At 42.7% G+C, this 15,998-nt stretch overlaps 1 protein-coding gene across 6 annotated transcripts in view; it reads left to right on the top strand.

Annotated features, from left to right (window-relative positions):
• ADAMTS18 (ADAM metallopeptidase with thrombospondin type 1 motif 18) overlaps positions 1-6,132 on the top strand; it is a 77,046-nt gene extending 70,914 nt beyond the window's left edge. For 5 of the 6 annotated variants that reach the window (XM_023934862.2, XM_023934864.2, XM_023934861.2 and 2 more), the window contains 2 exons: positions 270-417; positions 4,067-6,132. In XM_023934862.2, the coding sequence (XP_023790630.2) occupies positions 270-417; positions 4,067-4,182 (264 nt within the window). In that variant the 3' untranslated portion in view covers positions 4,183-6,132. The remainder of the gene's footprint in view (positions 1-269; positions 418-4,066) is intronic. The other variant, XM_023934863.2, reaches the window with a different exon arrangement.
• The last annotated feature ends 9,866 nt before the right edge of the window (positions 6,133-15,998 follow it).

Raw genomic sequence — 15,998 nt, 5'->3', positions numbered from 1 at the left:
AATCAGGAACAGGTTTCTGAAACATTCAGTTTCTGTCTCCATGCCTAAGTAAGGAGCCAGATTTTTAGCTGAGTCCTTAAATAACCAAAAGACACACAGGTCTTTGAAAAGTTGCTCCCGATGGGGATTGGTGAACAGCAGCACACCTGATCCTGACCTCTCTTGCTTTGAAAGTCTCATCCAAGTCCCTTGAAAGCTTCCCCTTTGGCTTGCAGGGGCTCTGGGAGTCTCTGCAATGAGAGACGAGGTTTTGTTTTCCCTCTGCCCAGTGCACGGTGACCTGCGGCGGGGGAGTGCAGACCCGGAGCGTGCAGTGCCTGCGCCAGGGCAGGCCAGCTGCTGGCTGCCTGCCCCAGCAGAAACCAGCTGTCCTGAGAGCCTGCAACACCAACTTCTGCCCAGTCCCCGTGAAAAGAGGTAAAACTCAGCTCGAGGTGCTGCAGCAAGGCTTAGAGTTCTTACACTCAGCAAACGTCATCTTTTTGCTACACCACTGACCTGGCCTGTTCCTTCATAAATGTTTTATTCCCTGACTTCCAGATTTAAAGTAACTCTCTGATATTAATAGCATCTCTTCTTCACCCTCTTAAAGCAGGCTTGGGTGTACAACTGGCACTGGAGATAAAAACAGGCATATATTAAAAGAAGTATGTGAAAAAATTGTGCTGTTTGGTTCTGAACTGCACCTTTATGCTCTCTAGTTGAAAAACACAAGAATTCCATGCTGGTAATGCTTTTTAGGAATAATAGCAACTTTGGAGCTAAGCAATAAGAATTTTTAGTCTTCCAGACTGCACCCAACTCCTGGGATTCCAAAATTGCTTTACCTATAATGTCCTTCTTACTGCTTCTGACCAGTGTATGCCATGCAGTCAGGGAACATGAAATTAGGGTCTCTCTCCACTTTCATGTCTACTCCATCCTTCCACCTCTTCAGGGTGAGAAGGGAGGGGGCAGTAGTGGTTTTGTGCCAGATGGAATGGTGGAAGGTGAGGTCCCTCAGCACCACCACAGACAGAGAATGGTGCATTCCCTGTTCCAGAGATTTGCTTACAGGATGGTTACTGTTTGTGGAAAAAAAAAAAGCTCATGGAGGTCCATATTTGTCCCACATAATCTGGTTATCTAGGTATGCTAAAGCACTTTAAACAATTACTTTCAAAACACTACACATCAATTGACTTGTTACCTTCTGAAAACTGGGAGCTGAAAGCAACCTCTATAAAACCTAGGCTGGATTGCATGAGGAAGGTGGTAATGAAGCTGGGAGCAGAGGTCAAGCTCTGGCCCTGCATCTTGTGAACTGACATTAGCCAACCACCCTGATATCTGCTCCAATTCCTGGCATTCCCTGTGCACAAAACCCCTGTGAAACCCAGCGAGTTCCTAACAGACCTTTCTGCTGCATCACCTCGAGACATGCAGGGTATCAGCCCCATCTGTCAGGGGACCTGAATCCAAACAAGGGTATGGAGATGAAATGCTCCTAAAAGGGATAAGTAAATAGTTCTGCTGTTTTTATCAGTAAATGTTCCTAACACTTCAAATTAACATTCCTAAAAGGTTCTGCTGTACTTGGGAGTTGCTGTATAACTTCTTAGCTGCTAGGATATAGCAAAGACTTCTCTTTCACCCCTGTTTTCTCCTGCTATATTTCATGTCTGAAGTACTGTCTGTTATTAATTTTGGCCTTGGCCTGTTTCTCTCTCTCCTCACATCTGCAGGAGCCCTTTCCCCTTTATTATACCTGGGTCGTCAGGCTCTGGAGATCAATTATCTCCTTGCTGCTCTCTAACTTTCTGTCTAAAGCAGCAAAAAGAGAGGAAACCAGCTGTGCTGGAATCACATTGAAGCAAATCAGTCTCTATTATCAGCCATGCAGCTCCAGCTCAGTGATCACAGGCAAGAAATTAATGTTTCAGGGAGAGTTTGCACACTTTCCTAGACAAACTGGGTCATTTCCATCCCTCTCTAGATGTAGTTACGGTCACCGTAACTCGTAGTAAATCCAGCTGCTTCAAATGAATGAAAATCTAAACAACTTATAAATACTTGGGTAAATAGAAGTAAGGACCTGACTGCCTGATCCCAATCCAGTGAGTTTTGTGGGACTCTTTGTGTTCCTTCCAATAGTCCTTGGATTAGGTCCCAATTTTAGCCATAGCTCTGCAATATTAGCATTGCCCTCTGAACTTCAAAGGGGGCATAAAGATTTATTAACGTGGCTTCCTCAGTGCTTATGCTTTTTTTTTTTAAGCAGTAATTTCTAATTTTTTTTTTTAATTTACCCTTTCATGGCAGGAGAGCTCCTGCCTGTCTTCATCAGAACAGCTTTCCTTCCTCTGTGTGGTGTGTGCTTTACATCTCTTGTCTGCTTTGGGTCCTCCCAAATTCTGTCTGGTGGCAGCAGGTGAGGGAATGGGAGGCTGGTGCTGGGCTCCCATCTGGATCCCTCCTGATGCTCCATGCAGGACACAAAGTGCTGTGGAGTGGGAGGGCTGCAGTTCACTGCTGAGCTCCCCAGCTTATGTTCAAGAACAGTATTTTCTTTCCATACTATTAGAATTTAAAGACAAGCTCATGTTTCTAAAACCTGAGGGGGAAATGGCTTATTTTAAAAGAATTATTATTATTAAATTATTTTTTGCTCACATAAATGTAAGGGTATAAATTAAAGGCATAAAAAATCACCTTTGCCACGATATGAAAGGGAATAAAAAGAGAGCAGTGGTGATTAAACCAAAGAAGTTGCTTTAGAGAGGTGGAGATGCCTCCTGGCCCATGGAATGTGCAGAAGTTGTCTGTGCTCTGTGAGGGAGCATTTATCTGCTGTGACTCAGTAACTGAGCCGGGAATGCAGACAGTGGTGCCTAGATTTTTGTTCAGTCTCCTTGTAAATTCCTTTTATTGACCATGTAAACAGTAGTTCTGAGAGTTGAACAAAATCTTTTCCCATGCTCTCAGGAGATTTCAGTTTAGCTATAAATTTTGCTAAACCCCATTGTGTCTTACTACTCTCTCAGACATTGTGAATTTGTTTATAAATCACCCATATGAATCATCACTCTCCTCTTTTAAAGAAACAAAGCATCCACTGCAAAACTGGAGAGAGGAGCAGCTATGAGTTGTTTTTAAAGCAATGGAGATGTGTGTATAAACGATATCTGTGCATAAATTGAAGAGTAATAGGATTTCCATTAAAATATAAAAAATATTAAAATCTTACATTTATATTTATTAAGATATAAATAAAATATATAAAATATATTCTTATATATTCATATTAAAGTATAAAAATATATTTAAAATATAATTTGACTGTATATGTAATTAAAAGCTGGGCTTTTGAGAGCTAACCATGGTTAGCAGGTCTCTTCTCCCATTGTAGTTAATTATGATTTTACCAACATGGAATAAAGTCCTAAAAGCCTGACTCGTGACACCTCACTGAAGTGTCTGAGAAAAGAGATTTCTGAGGTTCCCTGCAGAGTGGAAGGGAGAGAAAGAAGTCTCTCCAGAGTGCTGGAATGCAAGCATGGAGCAGAGCACCTTGTGCAGGGCCCCGACATTCTGAGTTCCTGAGGTCTGTGTGCAGGAAACTCCATGTGATGATGATGATGATGATGATGATGATGATGGCAACCAACAACTGGTATTAAATATGGAGTAGGTTCATTTGTATGAGTACCTGGCCCTGGAACAACATCTGTAATCAGAGATTTAAATGCAGATGGCTTTTTTTATCCTCTAATGTGGAACTTCCTCTTGTCTTCCTGAGCTATGCAGTGTGCTCCAAATTTTTTAATTCCTTCTGCTTCTGACCCCTCTATAATATTAACTCTATCTCAATCAAGTTAACAAATCTCTTAACAGAAATTTAATGGCTCTTAAAATGAAGGAAGAAATTTTTGAGATGAAAGCTCATTGATGTCTCCTCTCCTTTGAATCAAATTACCCTTGCTGCATTTGATATTACCAAAGGCATGGAAGGGTGTGGGACTATTACCCGACTTGCAGACTTGCTAAAACACAGTCTTACCACATTGCTTGGGTTTCTCTCCTTCAGATGATCCTTCTTGTGTGGATTTCTTCACTTGGTGTCATCTGGTGCCCCAGCATGGTGTCTGTAACCACAAATTTTATGGCAAGCAATGTTGTAAATCATGTACAAAGAAGAACTGATAGCAGCGTGTTATCTGAACCCTTCAGTGACAGGATTCTCTTCTTCAATTTATGTTGGAATTATCTCTGCTTTGAGGCAAGACATGGTGCCACATAAACCACTGATGGAAGAGACATTTTTTCTAAGGGAATGTCTGAGGTACAGTAATTGTTGGATATATGTTGAAAAAGGAATGTTTCTTTCTTATTTTTTCTTAATTTGCTGACCTCACTAGAGCACAGGGTACTATGGATCACTTGAAGGGGAAGTTCTTCTTTCTTTAAAAGTGTCATTTTGCACTGTCACATGTTAACGAGGAAGAAATTAAGGCAAGGGAGCCTTTTCTGGATGATTTACCAGAATGCAAAGCAGGAGAGCTTGGGGCTGGAGGAGGAAGGCTGCAGCGTGGCAGCAGGACAGATCTCACCATCAGAAATGTGTCCTTTCCTGGTTTTTGTGACTGTTGTCCCAGGGTGAGGAAGCTGTTTGCTGTCCCAGAGGGACATCCATGGCCGAGGGCTGGAGAAGGCAGCGTCACACGTGTGGCCATCAGAAGTAAATAGTGCACTACAAAGATATTATGGTGCTTCTCTACCAGACTTGCTGCTGGAAAAGCAAGTTGTGCATCATGCTAATGTTTTTATAATTTTTTTTTTTGAAGAATTCATTTTCTGCTTCGTGTAGAAACTCAGAGGTGGTTAACTAGTAACTTGAAATGTATTCCTAGAAATATGCAGCGTTAGAATATTTGGACTTTGAATATTGCTGTGTTACAAGTAAAATAGAATTTCATATTTCAACTAACTCAAGGAACTCAGTGGTTCTGTTTTCAGAATGAAAGGAATTTCTCAATGGTTATGTTTTCAACTTTCTAAGCTCATTAGATATGTAATTTTAAAATTTAAACTTGATATTTTTAAGTAGTTTTGTTTCAGAAGCTAGATTAATTGAATGCCAAGATACTGAAGAATGTCTTCCTTCTAATCTCAAATCTCTCTGCAAATTTTAGTTCATCCATTACCCAAAGGAAATAACAAGAATATTACAGTCCATTAATTCATGCTGAACTTCTCTAAACAGGTATTTATTCAATGTTTCACAAAAAAAAAAAAAAGCATTAAAAGATAAGTAGATTATGTACTCTTACCAAATAAAAGTCAATTCTATTTTTATACACTCTCCTAATACTTGTATTTAGTTCAGAATCCACCAGCAAACAAAAGAATGGTGAGCATGCTGGTATTTGTGGTTGTTCAGTATCGAGCTGTTTGATGGCCCCATGTATCAATGGTGCCATTCAGAAGGTTTCTGCCTTGGAAAAACCCCAACCTATTTGCCAAACCCGTTCTGAGACAGAGCTGTGTCCTACTGTAATTTTCTGGGGAGTGCCTTTGAGGGACACATTTATCTAATTCCACCCAATCCCACATTTTTGATGAGCGTAGTTCAGTTTGAGTGCTTTTTAAAGTATGGTTTGAGTGTAGGATTAGCCAGCTCAGCACTAATGCCAGACAGTGGTCACTTAAAATTAGCAGTTCCTTCTGAAACAATTTAAATTAAAAACATGTATTCTGTGATTCTTTAGGAAATGATTGGAAACATATCTCAACCTACACTGCTCTGTCTTGATATTGGACATTGTGTAATTATAACATTTTTTCTAGGAAAACTACAAGGGTTGGTTTTTTTTTTTATTTTTTTTTATATTTGTGTCCTTTTTATTATTTGATGTAAAATAATTAATTTATTAATGCATAGCTTTTCCTTTATATTTCTTTGCTCACTTCCTTAAGTGAGAACTGAGGAAAGAAAATAGTAGTGTCACAAAGTATGAATTATGGTGTAAAAAAAGCAAAAACTATAAGTGTAATATTTAATTATTTTATAAGCTTTGTAATAAAGTACTCTAACTGTTTCATTATATTTGGAATTGTAAAATTCATGAATAAAATATGGAGGTTATAAGTAAATATCAAGTGTTGTAAGTGTTGTGTGCATTCCCTTGCATCTTTGTTGATTGTCCCATAAGGGGAAGGTGATCCTGTTTTTCTGCTGCTGTGTAATTGGGAAATTTGGCCCAAAAAGGCAAAATGGGGCAAAACTCCAGGGTTTTATTTGTGTGACAGCACAAAAGTGAAAATACACAATACATCTGCAAGACAAACCTGAGCTGGTTCCTCTCAGCAAGGACAGTGGGAGCTGGTGTACCCCAGAACCAGCAGGATTCTCGCCTGTCTTTATCTGCAAGGTGTTATTCAAGATAAGGAGCCCCACTCAGCACAGCAGGACGTGTTCCAGCCTCTCCCATCTCCCTGGGAGAAGAAAAAACTTCATTTTTCTAAAACTGGCTGAGAGCTTTCCAAGCCAATCCCTAGGAGGGAGGGTATCATTGCATCCATCGTTTCAGATATATTCTCCACCATCTATTGGTGCTTTTCTCTTCATTCACAACCACTCAGTGCTCTCACAAGAGCCAGATATCCAGAGGGCTGTTGATAGAAGTACTGAGATGCCTCTGACACACAGCACAATCCAGTAGGCAATAACAGATCAGTCTGCTCCTGAAGGACTCCCAGCAAGAGCTCTTTGGAATGGGATTTGGATTAGTGATTTGAATAATTAATATGCCCACACAGGAATTCAGACTATAAACTGCCTAGTGTTTGGGGCTAGGATTTTGGAATTAAAATGAACCGATGGTTGTCAGTGAATTACAGTGTTGGAGGGGGATGTTGAAAGAGGAAATACTGCATAAAGATGTGCGATTGTGTGCTTGGATCCCCCCCAAGTCCACAACTGTTTTATTGCTGAGCCCTTACAACGGTATTTGGTACACAAAGCTTGGCAGTTTTCTGGAAGTGTATTGCTGCAAGGCTCACTTTATAAAGCAGAATGGGGTCTTTTCACAAAGGAGTAGCTCAATTTCCTGTGGTCAGATTTCATCACTCAGGTAAAGGATGCATCTGCCCAAAACTCAAACAGATATTTAATGAACAGCTTGATTGTGTAAATCAAACTCAACTCTCTCAGATGCCCAGAAGACATGAAATGCTGGAGACAGATGAATGTTTCACTGCATGTGGTTTTATGGTAACACGATCCATATCCCGTATTTCCTTTATTTTTCAGCAGATCCTATTCAAGAGCATCAAGAAAATAAATTAACATTATTATTTCTATTGTAATTGAAGTGCAGCCATACAGAGTCACTGGGATGCCATTGTGTTCAGGGCTGTGTGCACAGGTCACCAGGGGCTCAGGGTCCTGAGAAAAGATCACGTTATTAGGGAGCTGATGGTGATTAGGAGGAAAAGTGCTGCTGGTGGCTCACTGTCTGTGCAGGGCATCTCCTCTGTGCAGGTGAGATCTGAAGGAGCAATGGAGGAACTTTATCTTGACACTGCTTTGAAAGCAGAAACGAGGTGTGCTCAGTGCTGAGCCCTAACCAAGATAGGAACTGTCCCAAGAGGAGGGCAATCCATGTGGGTCACTCACCTGCCAGTTTTTGGGGCTGAGGAGTGAGGATTTGGCAAAGCAGTAAGACTCCTCATCAAAAGTCCTGAAATAAGGAGATGCAGCTTCCAGGAGATGCTTTAAATTCCTCCCCAGGCACTACTGTATGGGCACCAGCCAAACCAAGCTGACCTCCTGCCTGCTTCCTGCCCACTGTGCCCCATCAGTGTGCAGATTCTTTATTCCCTGCTCATCAGGACAAACCCAGGTCCAGGCTGGGCTGGGACATGCCCTTTGATGTCGGTCACACTCTGGAGTCCTTCACCTTGAGCTTCCCACGAGCACAGTCAGTGGCAGAGGGGCTGGCCTGAGCTCAGCCCTGCAGAGGGCTCTGGTGCAGGAGGTTGCTGACAGCATCTGCCTGGCAGTGCCCAGGGGAAGCCACAGCCTCTGCTGGAGCACAGAGAACCAGAAACACACTCTGGCCTTCCAGCAGCCAGCACACACCAGGCAGGGCTGAGGAAAGAGGGACAAACATCTGCCAGCTGGGCTGAGCCAGAGACAAAACCTGAATTCCTCGATTCACAATATAATGTAGTAACATCAAATGCAGTTTTCCTTATGTTCCCTGAAGAAAAAACATCTATTATGGAGCCTATGCTTCAAGCTACTAAATATTTTATGTACTTTCTGTTCAGTAATTATTCAGTCATGAACAGAATCTGTCTTAATTTCTGGATGCTGACAATGGAGGCAGGAGCCTTCAGCTAAGTTCTAACTTCTAGGCTTACTTTGTAAGCATTAAATCAAGCTATTGTCACCATACATGTCAGCCTCAACACTGCTGTGTGCCTGCTGCAAATAATGACAGATCTTTAGTATCCCTTGGGCTGCCAAACATTAATTCATTATGTTCTGTTGTGATAATGTTCACTAATCCTTTCATAATAACACAGCAAAGCTGACAAAAAAGGCCCATTCAAGAGGGCTCTGAATGGGTTTTCATGGGAAATGTTTGCTTGTGAAGTTATTACCTGTGGAGGCCAAAGAGATTTTGGAGGAAAGCATACACAAGAATTTATTTTTTGGGGATCTTCTTTGGGACCTTTTCAAATCACCATAACAACTGAATTTGGTCTGTCTGATAGGACAAACTGAAGGGATTCTCCTCAAAACAGGAATGCCCCACCAACACTCTGCTTCCATGGAAATAATGGTTCTCTACTGTCTGTGCTTAGATTAGTTGAAGAGAGTCAGGATATCTATTAAAGGAATTTTCACTTTCAAAGACCTTACTTGTACAGCTCTCTCCATTGATATTTTAAGTGGAGCAGAACATTTCACTCTTAGAGAGAGATATTGCCTGTCAGCAGAAAGCTCAGGCTTTGTATAAATAAACTACGGATGCCAAGTTGCCCAGAACTTCCATGAGTCTGGGCTTTGCTGATGTGTGGGGAAAAAATCAACCAACAGAGACAATAACAGGCTGTAAACACAGCTCTCTCCATTAAATATAGGATATACTTCCTCAAAATGTATCATTTCCCACAGCTTCATTCAGAGGGGTTTGGTGTCCACTTCCAAAGTACTATTTGCAAACCCAAAATTGTGCATAAACAAACTGGAACATCTCATTTGAAAAGCATCCAGCTATTGATTGAGGCTGTCAGGCAGTGTAAGGGGCTGTGATATCCACTGACCATGGTACACAAACCTGAGCTGGCCTCCTGTCCACTGGCCACTTAACAGCTGATGCTGCCTTTTTATTTTGTTGTTTCTCAGTCACAGTGGTTAATGAAAACCATGAACTTGGTGTAAGGTTATTGTTCAGGTACAATGGAGTGTCAGGATTAGCCTGCTAATCTCCAGCTCCAGCAGGGCTGTGTGACATTTGGCACAAGGGCAGGGGAGCAGAGGAGTGCAGCTCCCACAGCCTGGAACAAGCACTGAGCTCTCCAAAACACGCTGTACATCTGTCCCACCCATCAGCCATTCCATCTGCTCCTCAGCACAGTGACTCCATCCTAGAACCTGCACATCCTTGACAATCCTGCCCAGTTCCACCAGCCTTGCTACTGGAGAGCAAGGCAGAGTAAGGTGATAGTAAGGAATTGGTGTGAACAGTAGGGCAGAGCTAAAGCACCTGTGCCTTCGTGCCTCAGGGCAGGCTGGGTGAGAGCACTGGGGGAAAAAATAAACAAAATGACAACAACAACAAAAAACCAAAATCAAACACCTTTATCTAAGGATGCAGAAATTCACTGAAGTGCTATCCCTGCCCTCTGGCATTCCCCTGTGTCCTGTCACTCCAGGCCCTTGTCCAAAGTGCCCCTCCAGCTGTCTTGTAGCCCTTTAGGTACTGGAAAGCCTCAAAAGGGAGAGATTCTGGGTATTGATGCACGTATTTTAACCTCTTCTACAATCTCCTGTGAATGGGAAGCTTTCACCTGCTGTATTGACTCTGCTGTAAGGTGGCAGGTGGTGTTTTTGCAAGTTCTTTGCTTGTGCTGAGGAAGGAAAAGGAGAAGTGGAACAAAAAAGTGGGTCCTGTTTGGATTAATTTGTAATTCTACACCTGTGACATAGCAGCCTGCTGTGGTCAGAGACTGGATTTACTAAAACCAGTGATCACTTTCAGCCCTTCAGCTCTCTAGATCACTATATCCAGCATCCCCTTTGTTAAATGGTTCATTTTGTTTAGGGCAGAACAACTCACACCTCATGGCTGTAGGAGGTGGGGTCCTGGTGTTAATGTGCCCTCCTCCTGCTAGCAGCCCTGAGCTGCTGGGAGATCATGACTTAGAGGGAGACTAAAACTCTTTTAATTCAGAGATTCCTCTAACCAGGCCAGTTGTAGAAACTTCTACCCAACCCTTCTTATCCACATAAGATTCTTATCCACACACAAGATGTATTGTATATTTACAGACTGTTTATCTAGATCTTGTTTTATGTAAGGAACATAATTAAAGTGGAAAAAACACCCAAATTACTCTGCATGTGCTTGTCTTCTTATCAGGAAACTGCCAGCCTGAAGTAGCTCCCAGCTTCCTAGATTGCACAATCCCACTTTGCCCAATAAGACAGTGCTGCAGAACTGGGTTGTTGTTGGTGCTGGCTTTTGTAAATGCTCTTCCCTGAACTTCTCATTAACCTTCTGAACCCCATGCCTACGCGATGGATCCCAGCCAGCGTCCTCCACTACCAAAGGACTCTTTGAAAGGAGAGCTTACACCTCAGGTTCCAAATTGACTTACTGTGGCAGACTAACTACACAGGAGAGGAAGGCAAGCAGTGGATTTGCCTTTTTAAAAACAGCAGTTGATTAAAAAATAAAGTACCAATAATGTGAGAATCATACTGTCCTGAAACCTTCAGACATTTTGGCACGTAGCTCTGTCTCTCTCGGACAGTTGCATCCCCTTTTTCATTGCTTCCCTCCTCCTGTTCCAGGGCTGCCCCCTGAAGCCATTGGGGGCTGGGAGCAGAGTGGGTTGTGGATTATCCTGGGATAATCCACTTTGACAGGGAACTGTGCTGATTAAAAGTTATGGCTTTGGAACGGCGAAGCTCCCACTGCTGTCCACATAAAAGTTGCTGCTTTCTATTTAAACCTTAACAGTCAGATCTAATCAAGAGAAAATAAGGACATTTTTATGAATTCCATGAGAAAAATTCCCCTCAGGTGTAGGTTGCACGGTTTGATCAGCTCCAGTATCGTGTTTTAGCGTTTCATATTAATCCAGCCCACTCTGAGCCAAGAATTTAACTTTCAAACTTGCCTTGACGGCCAGGCAAAAACATTTTGGCAATTTGTTATTATTTCAGCTAAACTTGCAATATGCAAATTAAGATTTATGGCAAATGAGGTCTTAAAACTGTGCATTTATCTCCACATGGAAAAGGCATCCTGTAGCTACAAGGTGCCAAAAAATACCAGAGCTGGGCAGAGAACAAGCGAATTACAACTCCCAGAAGGCACTGGAGGGTTGTACATCAGCATTTGGTGTCCTGATGACAGGAAACAAACTATTTCACAGTCTGAGATTTTCTGGAAGATACAGAGCTGACCCAGCCCTCAGACTGAGTATCTCATGTCACCATTTCCAACTGAAAACTGTTAAAGTGTCAGGTAAATCCGGGTTTTTCAACAAGGCTGAACTAAAAGAAAAATTATTGTTTCGTGGAATGTAAGTATCCTGTTGAAAACACAGTGATGGGAAAACACTGATTAAGTACAGATAACATTTATATTCCTTTCTATTCTCCTGTGCTCTCTCTCATTTCTCCATGCATAAGCAATTAAGACCATTCCCATGTGCCAATTCAGCTTTGCTGCAATCCCAGTAAGGCAAGGAGACAGAGACACTGCCAATTCCCTGCCTCCTCTTCCTGGGGTAGTCCAGAGGAGCACAAACCATGCAAGTCAGATCCAGAGGTGCTCTGGAGAGATGCATTCGTTGCTGTGTGGTCCAATTCCCTGCTCCACATTCTGCAGAACTGAAGACAATGGGATGACACATGGACTGGAGATAGATCCGTGCATACTTTCCTTCGTAAGTCAGGGTTTCCAATGAAAAGCACTGGAAAACTGAGATACATGCCCAAAGTTCAGCTCAGCCTGAGCCTTGGGGTCCAATTTTCATCTTAATCAGAAATAATTTCCCTTAGGTTAAAGGTTTCATAATCACACAGGATCAGTGCACACAGGCCAGACTCAAGCCACATCTGGCAAGGGCTTGAGCATGAAGAATGTTCAGTGAACAGCACAGATTTTTTCTCAGTCTGTCCCCTCACATACAAACCAGAATTTCCAGATTCTGCAAGCTGATTTGCCTTGCTGCCCTAGTTTGCTGGAAGGAAAAAGCAGCCTTCATTATGCACCTTATTCCCTATTTTCACCTGACTCCTAGGAATACCTCATAGAATTTGAAAAACTGTGAGGAACTCATTCAAGCAAGGCTTGGATTCGGTTGATATAAATACATAATTCTGCCTTGGAGAACAAAACTGGTTTAACCAAAGGGATCTGGTGCCCAGGGTGTGTGGGGCTGGGTTTCCCTGCCCTGGCAGTGGCTGGGAAGAGAGAGGATGCTCTGCAGTGGGCAAGGGAGCAGGAGCAGAGCACATGTGTGTTCTTAGACAGCCACCTAGTGAGCTTAGTGAGGAATCCAGAGCTCCAAGGAAATTCTCACAGAGGCTGGAGTTACACTACAAACACAGTGCTCAAACAGTGCTAAACACTGCCAAACTTTGCCAGGAGTGCACAGGGGCTTTGACACAGCAGAGCAAAAGGGTGCTTCAGTTTCTGAGCTGTGAGACAAGATTTATCACCCCTCTGTGATTCTTGAAGGCAGTGTTTCAAGAATCAAGGGGGAGAGTTCAAGTATTGAAAAAGATGTCTGAGTTTTAAGTGAATTTCAGATTTTTTTTTCAGGAACAAGCATATGTATATAATTTTATTTATATACATATACACACACACATATATAATATATACACACCTCACCTTTTTCTTACACACCCATTGCTAAATCAAAACATTTCTGTTGACTGAAAAGAGAACATCATGGACATCATACATAAAAGAAGGGGCAAAGTCTGGAGGGATAGAGAGATTCATACAATTATTAGTGTTGGAAAAGACCTCTAAGAACACCAACTCCTTCTTTCAGCCCAGCACCACCAGCATGTTCACCATCAAACCGTGTCCTCAAGTGCTGTATCCACAGGCTTTTGAACCCTTCCAGGGCTGGTGGCTCCACCAGTGTCCCTGGGGACTGGCACAGACAGCCTGCCTCACTGCTGTGGTGTGTTGGACATTTCTGCTAAGGTTGTCTGTGGGTGTGAAATTAGTAGGAAATCTTTTGAGAAAGAAAAGAGAACCCATGAGCCCAGCTCACCTCAAAACCAGCGTTTGGTATTTTCTAATTGTGTCTGCTGAATTCCAGCCCTGTGAGAAAAAAAGGGAGGAAAAAAAAGCCCTCAACCATAAGGATATACAGAAAAAACATTCAGGTATGATTTTTTGGAGTTTGCCTTTGCAAAGTTACCCCAGGGAGGTGTCTGACACAGCTGCACACTTACTGTCTCATGCTCTGGGCACTCAGAGCCACAACATGCAACTTTATCCCTGTGCTAGAAGGACACAGAATGTGTGGAATTATAATGAAGCAGCCAGAGTCAGCACCTCATCAGTCCAGTGGTTACCTATTAACCACTGCTCGCTGAATTGCCTTTTGCTATGAAGTTCCCAGATGGTCTCTAGTTATAAATGGGATCACTGAAAGGAAAATTAAAAAATAAAAAATCTGAAACAAAACAAAAAAATTAAGATACTAGTAGAAAACCTTATCAAAACTGTGGTTCTCCAAAGTTCCATCCAGTTTCAGTACTCCACAGATTGGCTGCAGGGGGGTGAGGATACAATTAGACCCTGATGATGATAGTCTTTTTGGGATGCTGTAACATTTCTACTTTGATATTTATTGCCTCCCAAAACTCTACCAAAACAGAGAATTGCCTGGGCTGCAGATCATGTCAGTCCTGATCCACTGCTGTAGACTTGGCCATGCAGTTTCTTTGTTCTCATGGACTTGCAGTGTTTGTAATCCCCAAGTCTAACAATGTAATAACGTATTAAAAATAGCTATGAATGTGCTTTGAATTCCTCTTAGAAACATCAGCTCTACATGCCTAATTAAATATCCTAGACACACACAAAAAATAATTGCAAGGAAAAGAAACCTCTCTCATGAGGGCCAGATGATTTTAATTAGGTCTCACTCAAAATCTTCCTCTGCCCACATGGCTCAGCTCTCAACAAAACACTGGGTCACACTGAGATGCCGTGCTGTGCTTCCCTCCTTTCCCTTTCACACTGGTTACTGCTCCTGTTCCCACCTTCTCCCTCTTCCCTGAGCATTTTCTGTCCTCCACCCTCAGAATGCCCCAGACGTGGGGCTGGGGCCATTTGCTGATTTCTTACTTTCCATTCCCCCAGAGCTGCTCTGCACATATGGTGTGATTCTGTGTAGAGGCTGAACATATGCACAGAGCTTCCAGATCTGAGGAGGAGGAGCAGAAACAGTATTTATTTATTTATCCATTGCAGAGGAGAGTTACAGCCCCTTTATCCTGCCACAGCCAGGTTTGCTATTGTCCCACAAGTGGTGAGTGAACTCAGATCTCTCTGCCTTCCTTGGAGGGCCTTGGGCAGCTCAGCAGAGCCCAAGGGCATTCCCAGAGGGAAGGTGGGTCCACCCCAGCTGCAGAGATCCCGACAAATTCAAGCTGCTGCCTCCACAAACCTCCTTCTTCCCCTCTTCTGTCCCCAGGGAGGGGTTTGCTGCTGCCCTGTGCTGACAGTGTCCACACAAGAGAGACAGGCACTTCTCAGGGCCTCAGGTATTTGAGGCATTGCCACTAAAGAATTGGGGCATCCCTAAAGCACAGTCTTCCACCTCCCCATTCCCCAGCCACAGCTCTTACGAGTTAACAGTAAAATTTGTACTCCTTGAGAACTGAAATTATATGGACACCCAGTTTGCTCTAAGGAGTTTTTTACAAATACTGGAATTATTTAATCCACTTCTGCATAACAGATATTGGTTGTCATAGTTAGCAAAGTCCTGCAGTTCTTTCTTGTGGGATTTCCTCTTTCCTGACCCTGAGCATTTTTAAGCCTGGGCTCTTGATCTGATATTTTTTATGTGTGTGCTATGGGTTTAATCAGCATTAAGTGTCACAGGCCTCAGCCTGGGCCTGAATGGCCTGCGCTCACTGCAGTGTTTATCTGACATCTCAAGGGGTCATTCTAGATCTTGCAATAACTTTTGAATGGTTTTTTTTTCGTTTGTTGGTTGGTTTCTAAGTGCCAGATCAGGGAGTCTGGCAAATTGTAATTTACAATAATAAATTCCAGCTGTTGGACAGACTTACAACACATCCCACAGACATTCTGAAACAATATCTCCACTGCAGTGTCATCCTTCTCCTCCACCTGAGGTGACCCACAGATGTCCCCCAAATGGCCACTGCTTCCCAGATTTTCCTGCTGCTGGAATTCAGCACTTGCAGGTGCTGCCTGTGACATTTGTGCCTGAACTTCCACCAGTCACTTCCACAGACTCTGAGGGTTCTAGTTCTGTGCTGGGAATTGTCTTTTCCCATGCTGGGGAATTCTGCTTATTTTTTATCCCATTTCTAGTACAGCAAGGAATTTTATCCAGCAATCTGCATCCAGCTATTGTTTAATTAAACACAAGGTTATTTAAATGGACAGTCTCCACAGCTCCCATGACTCCTCCAGTTCGGTACAGATATCCACACAGAACTTATTAGTAAAATTCACAAGACTTTATTTATGAGAAAACCAATGACA

This window comes from Cyanistes caeruleus, chromosome 12 (genome assembly GCF_971803275.1).
Source record: "Cyanistes caeruleus chromosome 12, bCyaCae1.hap1.1, whole genome shotgun sequence".
NCBI classification, from domain to species: domain Eukaryota; kingdom Metazoa; phylum Chordata; class Aves; order Passeriformes; family Paridae; genus Cyanistes; species Cyanistes caeruleus.
This window is presented reverse-complemented; position numbering and strand designations above follow the sequence as displayed.